This window comes from Terrapene carolina, unplaced genomic scaffold (assembly GCF_002925995.2).
Source record: "Terrapene carolina triunguis isolate 2854851 unplaced genomic scaffold, T_m_triunguis-2.0 Scaffold58, whole genome shotgun sequence".
In the NCBI taxonomy this organism is placed as follows: Eukaryota; Metazoa; Chordata; order Testudines; family Emydidae; genus Terrapene; species Terrapene triunguis.
Genome location: NW_020664409.1, coordinates 98,735,546 through 98,752,416, shown reverse-complemented (window position 1 = coordinate 98,752,416; position 16,871 = coordinate 98,735,546). Strand labels below are relative to the sequence as shown.

The following is a 16,871-nucleotide window of genomic DNA, read 5'->3' as shown; positions in this document are numbered from 1 at the left end:
AAACGTGCTATATAAGAGCTAGACCTTATTATTGTTATTTATTAATGGTAATGATGCATTAGGTAGAAAGAATTCAGCTTGACTCTCAGATCCCAGTTTGAGTTTGCAAGACTAGCAGTTAGAAGAAACATCTTTCTCTTGTAAGAGGAGTAAATGTAACATGGACACACTAAACATGGAATCCCTCAATAACATTTTTACAATAGAATCATACTTCAACTATTTTCAGAATTTATTTTAGTTTCTAACAATGTAAATATCAGGATGACTTGGTTAATAGAAATGGTAATAATTTGTTAATTAAGCAGTATTATCCTGAGGCTAAGAAGAGTTCAGTGTGTATTCTTACCATTAACTATCGAGCATGGAGAAGGTTGCCGTTGAAAACTAAATTAAAAAAACTTTTGACTGCGTTTTCATGAAATCTCCCCCCGGAGTTTCAGCCAATGGTGAAGCTGGCTGACATTTTCTGATATTGAAAAAAAGGGAGGGGGACAAATGTAAAGAAAAACTGTCAAAACTTCTTCCTTGTTTTCCTAACCAGCTCTAAGTATGAGTCTTTGAAACATCTGTAAACTGCAATATTGACAGTCCCAATCATTCAAAAACCTTGAGACAGAGCCCAAAATATCATGAGTCTGAATAAAAAATCACGAATAAGAAATTCTAGATTTTTGGTTTAGTTTTTTCATGTTTTGGGGGTTTTTTTCCTTCTGAGATTTTTAGCTTTCAGGTCACATTTTCTAGCTTTTTCTCTGCAATCACAAGGGTGAGAAACTTAGTTTTGTTTTGTTTTTTTCAAGTAAAATCCAAGATTCTCATGTGATTCTAGCATCCAGAGATTAAGAACAACACAAAATATTGCAAAAGTTGGAAACACTGAAACGACAAATGCATTGGATCCATGTAGGCTCACCACAATCTTGTTTCTTTCTCCTAAAACAGTTGAAGCGACTGGAAGTAGGTTTCCAAAATGCCATGGTTCCATCAGCATGTGCCTGTTAAATTGAGTGCAGGATTTCTATGCCTCCTTCTCGTATGGAACTTGGGTAAGTGTGAAGTGTGTCTGAAACGCCACTTTCACTCACAATTTATTCTGAGACATGATAAAGTAATTTCCCCAGCACGTGCACTTTGATATTGCCCTGGGAACATCCAAAATGTTTTTCCCATCCATCACTCTCAAAGCCAAAAGGACACGCCAACCTGCTTTCACCTAAGGGAGATACAAAATACAGGCTCAGGCCAGCGTTCCTGATTCTCCACTTCCTTAGGTAGTTAAAATGCTATTACTGGCTGAAATTTTGTGGCATCACCACCTAGACAGGGTGGGGTGACAAGTCCCACCTGCCCAAATGGGCCATCACTGAGACATATTGGCCCCAGTGACTAAGTTTTACCCCAAGTCCATAAAGCATAATTTCAATATAAATACATTATTCCTTAAATATTACCCATGCAGGCATCTCACACTGATTGTGAATCTTGACAAGTTATGAGCTCTCTGTAGAGATGTTATATATTCCTCTTTATGGATAAATAGATGTGTGTAAGATATGTGTTTGGTGTAGTGCATTTTCAGGTCTGAGGAGAGATGTTTGCAAAGAATGAGACCTTTTACCTAACAGCCTCTGTGTCACAGAGGTGTTAGAACTAATTAACATACCAGAGAGGCCAGCAATTGATGGGACTCACAATGAACCATCTTCTTGAGCCTGCCAGTGTAGCCCATGCCCACTTGGTGTGGTGCTCTGTCCCCTTCTAGTGGCACCTAGACCATCTAGAGATTGATGAGCCTGTCACAGCATTGGCTTAGAAGAATCTGCCTTTTAGCTCATGCAGTAGAGGCTCATACACTAAGCTTCAGAGGTCCCAGGTTCGATCCTGCCTGCCGACAAGTCATTGCTGTTACACCAGGATTAAGGTAGAGAGGTATGTTGCCCTGAGAAGTTTGCATTGATGCTGTCTGGGCCACATGATCTGCAAATAAATGGAAGACCTCATTCCCCAGCACTGTTGAGCCTATCTCTTCAACATTACCATTCTTAAGTATTATTTGTGTTATGGTTGTTTCTAGTGGCTCCAGCTAAGACCAGGGGCTCACTGTACTGGGCCTGGTTCAAACACAGGAGAAGAGACAGTCCCTGCCTTGAAGAGTTTATAAGGCAAACAAAGGGAGTATTATTATTCTCGTTTCACAGACAGGGAACTGAGGCACAGAGAGATTAAGTGATTTGCCCGAGGTAACACAAGACAGTGCCAGGAATTGATTTCTGGAATCCCAGCCCAGCACCTTAGCTGTACGACTACCCAGAAGAAGCAGTAACATATCAAATAGCAAGCTTTGACTAATCAGCATGCGTGTAGCGGTCACCGTTTTCAGGATGGCATGCCGCATCATCCTTTGCATCTTATGGGTAATGGTGCTTGCAAACCTGGCACTCAATCTCTATAACACTTTGTGGCTCTCTTCTTCCTTTGATTCCTGTTAAAGGAAGTTACTCACTTGTATTAAGGGCCTGCTCCTGTACCACTGAAATTGAAGGGTGTTATGCTATTGACTTCACTGAAAGCAAGCTCAGGCCGGAGGCGGGGCGGGGCAGGAGGCGGGGGCAGGGGAGAGAAAAGCTAATTTCTTAACCTTTGTTCCTTTAAAAGCTAGGTCATTTTAGGGTCAGATTCTTCCTTGTTGGTATGTACACGCTCTGCTGCCATTATAGAAATAACGTGTGGCTCTGAATGATGGACTAGTTCGCAATACTATTGTCCAACCATTTCACAGCCATCACAGCTGGCAACAGAGAAACCCCTGGAGATTCCTGGTTGGTCATTTGAGTGGGAAAGTCATTTCTCAGATTCCACTTTCTCCATTTTACAGCTGCAGGCATAAAAGGAGAAAATAAGAAGGAGAAGAGTGTGCCAGTGCTGGCTACTGCAGGTAAGGCCTGGCACATGGCTTCAGAAGTTACTCTGATTGTGTGGGGTTAAGTTTGAGTCAGAAGTACGGTAGCTAGCCCAATGGGCGCTGCTTGGTGAGTGGACTCCTGTTCAGTAATTTCCACTCAGGAACGGCAGCCAGGCAAACCCTTCCACAGCCACTGTTCCCTACAGCTACCCCCCTAGAAACAACCGCACCCCATTCCTGATGCCTAATTCCCCTGAAACCCTGGAAAGGGACTCAGCAGCCATCTCCCTGTTTATCATGCAAACTGAAGACCACTCTCCTGCTGCTTCCTATGATATCCATCTTTCCATGAGCATCCCTCCTGCCAACTGTTGGTTCCCTTGGACGCTCTCATTCTCATCCTAACATGTACCCAAACCGGACACCGCTTCCAGTGGCTGGCGCCTTCCTGACACGGGCTGCAACTCCATTTACGTTCCAGAAACCATCCTGCTAACCTTTGATGGGTTCTTAGTGAGGAGGAGGAGTGGTTTGGTTTCTATAGCACATTGTGTGGCTTCTATGTCTCTTCCTGGCTCCTAGTTGCACTGTATGTACTGCAGCTTTCCCGTTGTTCTAAATACCCAAGTTAGGTGAGTTGGGTTTTTCATTTCCACTTGTCAGAGAACATGTTTGTAACATGTTGGTTCAGAGCTGGTCAAAAATGGTAAGACATTGTCATAGAATATTTTCCCCTGCCCAACACTGATTTTTTTCCTGGCTTGGGTTTGTCATAGAATATGAGGGTTGGAAGGGACCTCAGGAAGCCATCTAGTCCAACCCCCTGCTCAAAGCAGGACTAATCCCCAGACAGATTTTTTTTTTGCCCCAGATGGCTCCCAAAGGATTGAACTCTTAACCCTGGGTTTAGTAGGCCAATGCTCAAACCACTGAGCTATCTCTCCCCTGCTCAGTCATGCCCTCCTCGCCCCCTGCCCTGTCGCTTTGTTTTTAATTGCCATGTTTGAACTAAACAAAACATTTTCTACAAAATTGTCTGTTAGAAAAAAGCCCTAGCAATTTCTGATCAGAAAATGTTCTCAAATTTTAAAAAATTGACCAGCTCTAGTTAGGTTATTCTCCTCGGCCAATCAGGGCATCTCATTAAAATAGCTGAATCTTCATTCCAATTCTATGCAACATGCACAGGTGGAAATTTAAGAGAAAACTTCTTCCAGATGAGTGTGGTTTATAAATCGGCACTTTAATGAAAATGTGCGTTGCCCCCTAAGGGACTCTAACATCCTAGGATTTTACTGAATAATATGGCATCCACAGCAGAGCACTGAGGAACACTGTCAAAAGTGCCTTTTAATTAGTGAATGCATATACAGTGCCCTGTCTTCATTTTGAAGTAGCACTGCCCCTGCTGTTCTCACCTGATTCTAGTATCAGCTATTGCATTGCTCTCATGGTATATTTAGCTTCTCAGAGTCACCAGACATTGTTTCTAGCCCTAATATGCAATTTGATGTTTTCATTTTCCCACAGATGGTAGCGTCTCACTGAATCACTTTATCCAAGTCATTTAGAGGAATATATACACAGCACATTGACAGGTTCCTAGCACTGTCTGATGTTCAGAAATGCTGCTTCTTTTTCAGAGCTGCCTGCCAAATCCGTTGATCTGGCTGCGATTAACCTGACTGAACTAGTGAACGGAATGTTAAATACAGCTCTCAAAGGTAACATTGTTGTGCTACAAAAGGATGTGAAACATGTTGTGGACTGTCAGCACCACATAAGTTGAAATATGGAGCTAAAGGAGTTAAGGGACAAAGCTGTAAAAATACAGTATGGTATACTGCTGTATTTGGATGAGTTGCTGTAACATGGTGTGTGTGGGTGTGTGTGCGTAATTATTAACAAGGTGTCTTTAGAGTGATCTCTTTGATCCACATTTATTGTATTGCCCTTTCATTCCTCCCAAACCACCATCTATTTTTGTACTGTTTTGTTTGCTTAAAATTAAAAATGGTGATTTAAAATTATTTCTGCTAGATCGCAATGAAAACAAAATTCAAATGCATCTGTCTACTGTCTTTGTATGGTGTGCTTTAGAAATAAAATCATGCCACTGTTATATCAGACTCAATAGCTGGGTTACAAATAACCCATCCAAGTCATTAATAGACATGTGCACATTTTTCTGCAGGTACCAAAAAATTCTTCTCTTTGCTGAGCATTACCTCTTACAGCTCGTTTGCCTTCCACAAAGTTTCGGTCGCCATTTATAACAGTGGGTACCATACCGTTTTATTCTACTCTCAAATGCATTTTCTTAGAAGGTGAATCCATCAAGATTTCAGTTTCCACTGTCCCTCTTTGCAGTTTCTAACCTGAAAAATGTTGACCCCAGCAAGTTCCCTATGAGGTATTGCTACTGTTTAAACAACATGACAAATGACTTAACAGGTGGGTGTAAAAGCAGTGTGACTGAGAGCGGGCTGGCGGTTGAGTGTGTTTAAGCCAAATTGTTTCCATTTGAGCTGCAGGTTCTCAGCCCCAGTCCTGCAACTTTCTTCATGAGAGAGTTGTAGTCACATTGAAGTCAAAAGCCATGGTAAGTGGCTAGTTTGAAGCACTGGAGAGACTCAGTGAACTGAGCACCAGAAGACTGCTCCCTGGCAGCCCTGGGATGAAGCTATCAGCCAAGCAGACAAGATGAGTTGCCACTGGGGGAAAAAACCCTGCATTTCTTCATAGGGAAAGGAGGGGAAAGACAGCCCCTTTAGAGCCTCCCAGCAATAGTTGATATCCGTGGGTTCAATTTTATAGTACAATTTAGCTTCTCTAGCTGCTCTCAGCTCCCTGGAGATGTCCAGGGGTTCCTCCAGACCAAGCCTGCAGAAACCCCTCTAAGCCCAGAGTGGGGGAAGGAGGAAAAGAAGACTGGGGTCTATATAGGGCAGTTTAGTGGGGTGAGGAGCTCCATTGCACAAATTCCCCCCACCCCCTCTGAGCACTGTTCAAATTCCAGAATGTGTGTGAGGCCACTTCTTCCCATTTTGTGCACCTGGCCATTTCCCAGCGCTGGTGACTTGGCATCCAGCTGTTTTACAGAGTCATATGGTGCTTCCGTGCCCCTTGTTCTTGCACCAACCTGGGCATGGCTCTGGGCCGGTACAGTGTCCCAGCTGTGACACATGAAAAGGATATTCCATAATCCTGGTTATTTCTCCTACTTTGGGGGGCTAGAACTCATGTCTGCACATATGTGTGTGCAGCACCTAGCACAATGGGATTCCTGTGCCCCACTTGGGAACTCTGGGCACTACCATAATTAGGATTATTTATTTGTTACTTGTATTGTGATAGCCCATAAGAGCACCCCTCATGGACCAGGGGCACATCGTGCTAGGCATGGTACAAATATGAAACAAAACTGCTCCTATGGGTTGGCAAGCAAAGTAATAAAAGGTTTGGAAGATAAAAAGACAGAAGTTAGGGGAAAGAGAATAACACTAAGCAATTTGTCTACAAATTAAAGGCCACGGGGGCTAAGCTTACCTTTGTGGCCTGTATTCCTTTCTCTTGCTGATTTCCTAAGCCAAGTTACACAAGTTCGCTGTAATATAAATGCCATGTACTGAAAAGCTGCTAAAATTGATACCACAGTGTTGGCTCTAAAAGTGATTTTCTCTTCAGTGTAGAGGGCCAGTGAAGGCCTTGGCATCACGTAAGTCTTATTTTGGGAGTTTATGTAGCACCTAAGTGGGATTTCAGTGGCACATAGGCCATGTACACATAAGGGAAGGTTTCCCTGTATGCAGTATTTAACCTCTCTGTTATATTTCAGAGCATTCCTACTGATAAGCATTTGAGTCCCAGGTCAGCAAAGTATTTAAGTTTGTACTTAAATCCATCCCTATTCAGCAAAGCACTTAAGCCCATGCTTAACTTTAAGCCCATTCTTAATTACCACTGAAATCAAAGGCAAAGCACGTGCCTAAAAGTGAAGCACATACGTAAGTGCTTTGCTGAACAGGGATGGGCTACTGAACTGGGGCCTCGGATTGTAAACCTGCTCTGTTTTGTCTTCTAGATTTTACAGCTTTACTTGTTGATATTATTGGAAACTCCACCAGTTACCTCACAGAAATTTTCAAATCAACCTCCATTGTCTCAGGTGTGCATTTCTTTTTATCATTGTCCTGTTCACTCCTGGAACATAGAAAGGGCATGTTATGAACACTAAGGTGGTAGCTATCCGCACTGCTTCACCAGCAGTATTGACCTCACAGAATAGGGGCTGCAACTGTAAACCATCACCTTGAGAAAATATTTTTATTAAAACTCTGTTTCATAATGTAATGAATTATTGTCAGCATCTTTGTAACATATGACCAACAATGTAAAGGGATTAATTTAGGGCTGGATTAAGGTTCCCTTAGTCAACTTTAGTATCACATTCCACAAATAGTCCTTCAAACTTTCTCCACAAGTACTTATTGACTTCAGTGGGACAGGGGATGGCAATGTTGCCTAGTGCATAGAGCGCTGGACTGTGATTCCAAAGACATTGCTTCTAGTCCCAGCTCCGCCACTGACCGGCTGGGTGATCTTGAGCAAGTCACTTCTTCTCTGTGTGCCTCAGTTTCCCTATCTGTAGACTGGTGCTTTGATATGCCTTTATAGGTGCATTGAGATCTACTGATTATAAGTCCTGGATATTATTTATTATTATCCTTATTATTATTATCTCCTGGAGTAAGGTACTATTCAACTTGAGTATATGTATCAGAATCTGGACCAAAATGTGGGACTAACTTTTCCTGAATATTTTTAGGGGATAAATATCCATTTGAAAATTATTTGATTTGGTTATTACCCTTAAAATCCTGTCAATTGCCTTATATAACTCAGGGTCAGATTCTGATACCTTTCCTTACATCTGGGAGCAACTTACTCCACAAGGAATCCCACTGACTTTAGAGACTGCTCATCTGAGCTACTGCACATCAACTTGACTAAGGACTGCATAATCAAACCATAAATAATATTACCTTAAAATTGCAGAATTTCCTAACTATATTGACAGACAGATTAATAGGAAGACTTCACATTCTGAGGTGCAGTTAATTGGTAATCTTGTAAAAACAACTGTTGATATATTATTTGCTATTTAAAAAACTGTACATTTGGGAGTGAACCAGACTTAAGACAGGACTCTTCCAACCTAGGCTCCTCTTATACTGGTGAGTAGCTCTTAGAACTGGTTTGAAATGGGGATTTTTTTCATGGAAAATTTGGACAAAAAAGGGAAAAAATCATATTTGGTCTATTTTTTGGAGGAAATTTGAATATTGAAAAATTTCATCCAGAAACCAAAATACTTCAGCTGAAAACAAAAATATTTTCATTTGGAAATGCTATCACAATGCCTCATGGTAGTTCAGATGTCTTATGTTCCCATTGTCCTGCATAAGGTGGACTCCCTAGTTGGATTACATCTTCCGTGAGGTACCACCATCTCCCCTCTTGGACAACAGAGGCAATGCATCATGGGAATCCCTGCATATGGTGCATCATGGGAGATGTAGTTCACAAGGAGGAGTCTAGCTCATAGAGGAGACAAGGAACATGAGGCACCTACACTACAGTTCCTACGAGACACCACAGAGGCATATTCAAATAAAAATATTTCACTTTTCAACTGAAATATCTTGCTTCTTTGAAGAAAATTGGAATTTTCTATGGACAGCAGACACTTGTGAAAAATTTAATTTAGTCAAAAACTGAATTTTCTGTCAAAAAACAAGTTTGGATTGGGATTTTTCAACCAGCTCTAGTAGTCACCCCTACTAGGTGGATTTTGACGCTATGAGTTCAACTCCTTTAAAGTACACTAATAAAAAGCATTTGATCTACATTTGTTTTCCTTTCAGTGAGTCAGAGCAATGATTCAGACTGTATCTATATCTGCGTGATGGCAGGCCGAACAGGTAAATGTAGAACTTATCCCTTCCGAGACTATAACCCTTACACTTACAGCACTGATTGATTCAAGAATCTACTACTTTAATCCGCTTTGTTATTTCTGTGCATGTGTTTTTGCAGGCAGAAATATGTCTGACTTTTGGGAAATGATAGAGAAATCTCCTGTTATTAATTACACATTTTCCAGTAATATGTCTGCGCTCCTGGGTAAGTACATCCTGAAGGAAGAAATGAATAACAACAAGTTTTCGTGTTACCACTGCAATGAATGAAGAGATTTACTTGTCTGTTTATCCTACACATTAACCACAGGAAACTGTGTATGAGTTAAATGCAACACTGGCACATCACCAAATGTAGGGTCAGATTCTTCATCCATTGAAGGCAAAACTTTTATTGATTTCAGTGGATGAAGTGTCTGGCCCAGGGCTGGATTTACACCTTACAAGCCCCTAGGCACAGCATCTTCAGAGCCCCCCCTGCCTACAGCTGACCTTTGTGTTCCACACAGTTTTAGAAAGGTAAGGCCTCCCTAGAACACCGGCGCCCCTAGGCACGTGCCTATTGTGCCTAATTGGAAATCCAGCCCTGGTCTGACCTTTATGACCTAATCCAAAACTCATTGAAGTCAATGGGGGCTTGTCTACACTACCCGCCAGATCGGGTCTATACTAGATGCGATAAATCGACCGCTTAACGCTCTCCCGTTGACTCCGGTACTCCACCAGAATGAGGAGCATAAGTGGAGTCGACGGGAGAGTGTCCGCTGTCGACTTACCACAGTGAAGACACCGCGGTAAGTAGATCTAAGTACGTCGATTTCAGCTACGCTATTCATGTAGCTGAAGTTGCGTATCTTAGATCGACCCCGCGCAGTAGTGTAGACAAGCCCTGGGAATCTTCCAATTGACTTCAATGGGCTTTCAATCAGGCCCTTAAGTGGGGATAGGTATTGAGCATACCCATAGCCCTTTGACTTCCTTGGGGATTGTAGATGTTCAAAACCTTATAGGATTTGATTCAACAGCACTACTATGGCCTTGAATTTGCTCTCAGAAAGCACAAATAATTAATAGAAAATAATAAGAAGTTTGATTAGATGTTCATCTAATGCTTTATCCTTTGAGTGTGGTCTTAAGTGCCTGGTGTAAGATTTAGGAAGTGTCTGTGGTTTGCTTACTGAGAGAAAAGAAGCCAGAGATATATATTTCTAATTTGGATACAAAAGCATAGTCATTTAGGGGAAAGGTGTTGCATTTACCCCAGTTGGAGATATGGTGGGGAATTTGCACATCTCTTTGAAAGGTGGGAGATAATGGAGAGGTGTCTAGTGGATGCGTGACATGCTGGTACCATGTTTAGGGGCAGAAAAGGAGAGTCTTTTCTTTATGCACCACATGAGTGTGGTGTGAGAGGTAGGTGTAGTCATGACCCCATGAGCTGTGGCTTCTCCAGATGTTTGGAGGGACTAAGATATGGATGGGAGGTGAGGGAGCTAGCATTCTATCTAGCAGTGAACTTGTCAGTCACTGCAGCCCAGTCTCTTCCTATAGAGATGAATGGATGATATTTGGTATCTAGTATAGTCTGTAAGGTTTGTAAGACACTTGTGTTCATTCCATAGATACGCATCTGGGAAAGTAAATCTAGGTGAATGTCCCCGAAATAACAAACACTTGTATGAAAATAGGATCTCCAGAGCTAGGAACTGTCAGTACCAAAACCACACTAAATCTACTGCACTTGATTTAAAGGACTAACTCCATTAACTCTCAGCAGTAATAAGCTCTTATCTTCTATGTGAGCTAGCCACTAGAGGGGGATAAGACACACTTGGCCAGTTGCTACAGTAACACCTGTTGTAGTAACCTAAACTGCATGGTAGATTGAGCTACACCTAAAATAACAAATGGAGATATCCTAGAACTGGAAGGGACCCCAGAAGGTCATGAAGTCCAGTGCCCTGCCTTCACTAGCAGGACCAAATACTGATTTGGCCCCAGATCCCTAAGTGGCCCCCTCAAGGATTGAACTCACAATCCTGGGTTTAGCAGGCTAATGCTCAAACAACTGAGCTATCCCTCCCCCCAAAGCATTGGCCTCACGCTTCCACTGGTGAATTGATCTTCTGCTCAATATGAACATCACAAATATTATAAGTGAAGTCAATGAGAATTTTACCTGTGCATGATTAAGTCCAAGAGAATTATTTCTCCTATTTAAGAAAACAGTAAAAACATATAGACGTTTTGCCCAATAGCTACTTTTCTTTCAAAGACAATGGTTGTTTCTCTTACACCAGAACTAGATCTAAACCCGTGTGTTTGATTTACATATCCAAATGCTATCAAATTTGTTTTAGATTATGAGCATGATAGGATACGACTAACTCTAACTTTTACTAACTAAAAGATATAGACTCAATTCTTCCCAGCTTAATGACCTTACGAGAAGACCCTGACAAGATCATGGACGAGCTCCCTGAAGACATTTGGACATTTAAAAGTACGCAAGTATCCTCAGAGCTAAATATTGAATCTCCTGGGCAGACTAGTTGAAATGCATTTATGTCTCTTATTTGGTTCGCACCACTGTGTGCTCGGTGCAGGACAAAATCTAGAGGAAGGCACAGCCTTTTCCTAAAGCACAAGATATGTAAACTGGAGAAACATTACACATCAGGCTAATAGTGTCTGATTGGGGATTCGAAGTTCTGTGCACAGAGTGGCCCAAAGTTTTTTTTAAAATAACTTCATTGTTCACAGAAGAAGTGTCTTAAGGAGGGATGTGAATTAAGGAAATGTGGTTGCAGGGCATGTGAGATGGAGGAGACTGTTCAAGATGCTTCCCAAATCTCACTAATTCTGCCCATAAACCCCTCCTTCCCACCAGTCTGTCTCCTCTTTCTCTATCTAGCTATTGAAGGTACATACATGGCCTCCGTTACTGTAGTAGCTCACAGTCTTCAATGTATTTATCCTCAAAATACCTTGTGAGGAGGGAAGAGCTAGTTATCCCCATTTTACAAATAGGGAATGAATGCACAGAGAGGCTAAGTGACTTCCCAAGGAGATGCAGGAGGTCTGTGGCAAAGCAGGGATTTGAAATACATCTGCCAAGTCTTAGGCCAGGGCCCAAGCTACTGGACCATCTTTTCTCTCCCAGCTATCTCTAAATATTCATCTTTTTCCTTCTCACAGACACTTTTCTCTTTATCCCCAAACCCTTTCCCTTTCCATTGAGCTGTCTCTCAAGCCTCTCACACCAAACCTTCACTGTCTTTCACATTCCCAGTCTCAACTCCCTCCACCCAATTTCCCCAATCCTTCTCAAATCCCAGTTTCTGCCCCCCACCACTCCCACCAAACTCATCCCTCTTCTTTTTCCCCACATGCCCTTCACACAATTCCCCCTCCTTAACCCTCACCTCTTAGCTCAGAAGTAGAGCTGGTTAGGAAACAGTAGAATTATTTTCTAGGGGAAAAAATTAAAAAATAACATTTAATTCCCCCCTCCCTTTTTTTTTTTACAATAAACAGAAAACTTTTCAGTAAAATGTTTGTTTTTTGAAAACTTTTTTGGTTTTTTTTTTCCACTCAGAAAACAGAAAATGTTGAATGAAGTGAAATTATACCATGCATCCATCTCTCCCCTGGCCTCACTAATGAGGTTGAGTAGTTGCCATTCAACGTGTACTAGGAATCAACAGGTTTTACCATATGTACTGTAGCCATGACTGTTCCCCAAAGTGTTATGCTCGCCATTTTCTGGATGTTTTGGCATTGGCTGTGCTGCAGTAGAAGTGTACATCCATGTGCCATCAGATAACAACAGCCTTCCTGCTCCTTTATGGCTTTAGCGACAAGGATGCCTTCCTGGGAACAGACTGTTGCATGGAAAGGAGATGAAATCCTCTCTACAAGATTTCCCACATGGCCAAAGACTATTGGTTTGAAAGGATCTGGATTTCCAATTCTACAGCTGCCCTTGTGGTTACAGACAGATGCTTCAAAAGGACATGGCACTACAAGGCCGCCTCCTACTACCATGGAAAGCTATGATATTTTACCCCAAATGCAGCCATCAAGTGAGTTCAGAGAATGGTCTGCTGTGATCAGATGCCTGGGAACATAAGGGGCTTTCACTCCCTCAGTAGGCTATGTCCTTTGCTTATACATCTTCAGTGAGGCTTAGAGGCCAAATCCTGCTCATGTGATCACTCAGCTTGTCCTCCCTGCCTGTGTAGGGAGCGCATTGGAGCAGCAGCTGTGGAGTGACTCTTCAGGCACTCTGTAGCCCGGGGAAATGATTCTTTCTTGGCCCAACTTCCTACCCTCTGCAGAGCTACTCAGGGGCTGTGTGCTGGAAGGAGAATGTGGGCTTAACAGGATGGGGAAGGGAGAGAAAAACAGCTCCTGTTAGATCCAGCCATGGATTTTCTGTGGCCCCCAATCCACTGAAATGTTACTTCCTGAGGAAAAGCATCAGGCTTGAGCTCGCTGCCATCTTGAGGAAACAGTCCTCAAATTCAACAAATTACATCAGCCCCCGCCGATCCCTGTCATTTTCAGGGAGCAGTGTCCCAGGGGTGCAAAGAACAATAGAAACTCTTCTTCTGACCCTCCAGACATTAAACACCCCAACCTCTACCCGAAAACCTGAGCATAAGAAGGGAAGAGAAGCGAGTTAGGTTGGTGGTACCTCAAAAGGCCAAACGAGAGCTAGTGTGTGCATATAAGGGCACAGCTTGCCCACCCAGAGATCAAAGCTCCCACAAACATCATCAGCAGCCAGCACATGTAACTTTTTGCTTCCGTACGTGTCAAAGTTGAAAGATTTCAAGTCAGATGAGGAAAGAGCTTGGGCCATGATTTTCAAAAGTGACAAGTGATTTTTCATGGAGATGGTTTGATTTCGATTAAATTGTGGCAGAATTGGCACACACATGCCTGGTTTCCTGCCAGTTTTCCCTTCCTGCTCTTTGGCAGCCCACCCAGGGGTCTATTAGGGAACTGAGAGCCTAGAAGCCATGACTCCTAAGCACTGTGGCTCCCAGCCCAATTGGGGACAGAGGGCTTCCAAGGTCAGGCACTCTTGGGCAGCCCATCATGCAGGCTCCCCATGAACCAGAGCCCCAGGGCTTCCAAGGTCCCTTGGTGGACTGCCCTGGAGCTGGGGCACCGTTCTCTTTCACAGAGAATTTCTAAACTTTGGGTTTTCATTCCAAATTGGAACAAAAACTAATTCTGAAATATGAAGCGCCTCCACGAAATGGAATGACCTCTCTCCATGCAGCTCCAGTCTCAAGTTGGACACGCAAAAATCACTTGATGTTTTTGAAAATCTAGTCCATAATTCTTTCCCATAGACATATATTATGTAACTCGTATTGAATTAGCTCTGAAATCTGGCTGGACAGTTTAATATACGTTCTTTGTTTCTGCAGCGGGTACCTCTTCACCAGTGCCCTCCATCTCTGCTGAACAAATGCAGGATTTGCCGAAAGTTCTTCCTCTTTCTAGTGAGGAGATTTCATCATTGTAGGGGAGCTACGTAAAATTATTAGGACTGTCCTACAGCAGCTACTTACCCAGCCAAGGCCTCCATGCTCCTGACTTTTTCTTCAGCCTTCTTCACTCCACGCGAGCCACTTAGCTATCAGCCACTTTCTGTTCTTCTCATGCCCGGGCCTTCTGCCACGGTGGCTTGTATGCCTAGAAAGTCCTCTCTGACATGCTCCCGGCCTTTTTAATTATGCTAGGGGGCATATTGTAAATCCATGTCTACCCTCACCTAATTAGTGACCTGCCAAAACCGTGGGACTAACAATATGCATGTTGAACTTCACCTTTCATCATCTCCCCATATTTTATATGCCATCTAGTTCAAGGAGTCCTGTGTCTTTATCTGCCTATAGCACACCAAGCATGCTGTTGGCATTATACAGGTAAGAAATCATAACAATTAAAATGATATTGAAACATGTTTGGTTTTGTTCCCATAGCTGAAATGTATCCATTCTGGACACAGCCAGCTTCTCCTGAAGTAACCAAAGTATCTATCCAAACGGAGTCGGGTAAGTTTATTTCTTATGTACAAGACTGAGGTTGTTTTGAGATAACCTGTAAAGAATGCTGCCTGGTACATTTATGATAGAGGAATTAATTAATTTGTCCCTGTATGTGGGCTCATACATACACACATATATAAACAGATGATTTGTCAAATGTGTAATTCTATGTGGTCTATTGATCCTTTACTGAACCTGCCATATGTTTCTATTAAAATGCCAGGGCCTGATATATTCTTTTCCTCCCTTCATTTATAACAGATCTGCCTTCATTATTGTTGTCTACCCCTGTATACAAGCCTGAAGTGTTACCAAAACTGCATACAGCTTCCAGTAAGTACCTGCTCTCTGCAGCAAAAAATGGGGGTATTGACAATATACACTTGCTCAGATTTCCTCATGTGAAAAAGGCAGGTGTGTTTTAAATATGTGATAGTATGTCATATTTTGATGTTACATATATTTGTGTGCTCCCATATATAAAAGGGGCCACTTTCACTTTGGTTCCATTTGTGAGTCATGTAACTCTAATATATAAAACATGTTACTAAAAAGGCATTCACCTATGTGTTACATGTGTTGGTTTTAACTTTGGGGAGAATCTGAAAACTCCCTTATCCAAAAGAAAATAGCATGCTTCAAATACTCCTACTAATAAAAGTCAATCGCTGTTGCTTTACACAAGACATGTAATCTAGAGAAAGAAAATCAAGACTGTTTACCAGTCTGGCAGTCCCTAAGCCTCAGGATGAGGCCAACCACCTTCGGTGATATAAATATCAGCACATCAAGGATACCCGTCAGGGGCTAGATTTTCACAAGACCTCAGCACATTAGGTGCAGCTTTGGTATGTAGCTGGGGCCACAAGTATCACAATGGGTGCTGAGTACTTTTGAAAATCTGGGCCCTATTTAGATGCCTAGAAGGAGCTCTCTTGAAAAATCTGGGCCCAACTGTGGGTGCTGAACCCATGAACATCTGGCCCTGAACTCTTTTGGAAATTAGCCTCAAGTCATCTAGTCCAGAGTTGACAATTGGAAGACATAGTAGCTTAGAAGTAGACTTAGGCTAAATCTGCATAGCAAATCAAGTTAAAGCTTTAAACATGATTCAGGGAGCAGAAGGAAACTTCTGCTTTTAAACACAACGGCAGCCAGAAATATAGGAAATCTGACGGATGTTTGCCAGTGCTTATCATAGGACATGAATAAACTTGGTGAGGACAGCTCTATCCATTATACTGTATGCTTAAGATAGGAAGAAACATGTCTAGTGTGACTGCTGAAGTGGAAAAGTAAATGGCCACACCTTGCCATCCTTTTTTAAGCACAACTCCCATTGACTTCAGTAAGAGTGTGATGCATGGGTATGACTCTTAGAATAGAAACATAAACTCATAAACATAAAGACGTAAGCCAACATCCCATTCCATTTCAATTAACCCACACTCCAAACGCCATCCTGTCTTCCAACCACACAACTATTTAGGTAGGGGTGTGTGGATCCACACTTTCCCCAAGTTCAGGAGTGAGGCTTTATCTGGGGTTTTATCTAGTTCATTTTAGAGCCAGCCCCAAGCTGAGAAATTCAGAGCTGAATTTGAGCTCTCTCAACGTTCAGGAGGTGATTGGATCATGGGTTGTATTTCTGGCTCATCACTGCCTTGGTTGCAAATGATTCATGGAAGAAATACAGGCGATGAAAACAAGGCCAAAGGAAATGTTATTGATAGTGTACAAAAATAATTAATGCCGCATTTTGAAGCTTCATGCCCTGCTGCAGTTCTTGTCCCTGCTGGTTCCACATTTAGGCCTCAGTATGTATAGCTACATACTCCTACTTGAGTCTTCTGGCTGCGGTGAGCCATACGGAAGCTAAGGGAAACCAAACTCTAAAGATGGTTTCCCCAGCTGCAG

The 16,871-nt window shown here is 42.4% G+C and overlaps 1 protein-coding gene across 1 annotated transcript in view; it reads left to right on the top strand.

Annotated features, from left to right (window-relative positions):
- The first annotated feature begins 973 nt into the window (after window positions 1-973).
- Window positions 974-16,871, top strand: part of HHLA1 (HERV-H LTR-associating 1) — a 36,159-nt gene continuing 20,261 nt past the window's right edge. Inside the window, exons 1-12 of the mRNA XM_026659642.1 lie at window positions 974-1,049; window positions 2,879-2,938; window positions 4,549-4,629; window positions 5,100-5,183; window positions 5,276-5,359; window positions 6,990-7,073; window positions 8,833-8,889; window positions 9,005-9,091; window positions 11,297-11,389; window positions 12,744-12,971; window positions 14,889-14,960; window positions 15,216-15,287. Of these exons, the coding sequence (XP_026515427.1) occupies window positions 974-1,049; window positions 2,879-2,938; window positions 4,549-4,629; window positions 5,100-5,183; window positions 5,276-5,359; window positions 6,990-7,073; window positions 8,833-8,889; window positions 9,005-9,091; window positions 11,297-11,389; window positions 12,744-12,971; window positions 14,889-14,960; window positions 15,216-15,287 (1,078 nt within the window). The remainder of the gene's footprint in view (window positions 1,050-2,878; window positions 2,939-4,548; window positions 4,630-5,099; window positions 5,184-5,275; window positions 5,360-6,989; window positions 7,074-8,832; window positions 8,890-9,004; window positions 9,092-11,296; window positions 11,390-12,743; window positions 12,972-14,888; window positions 14,961-15,215; window positions 15,288-16,871) is intronic.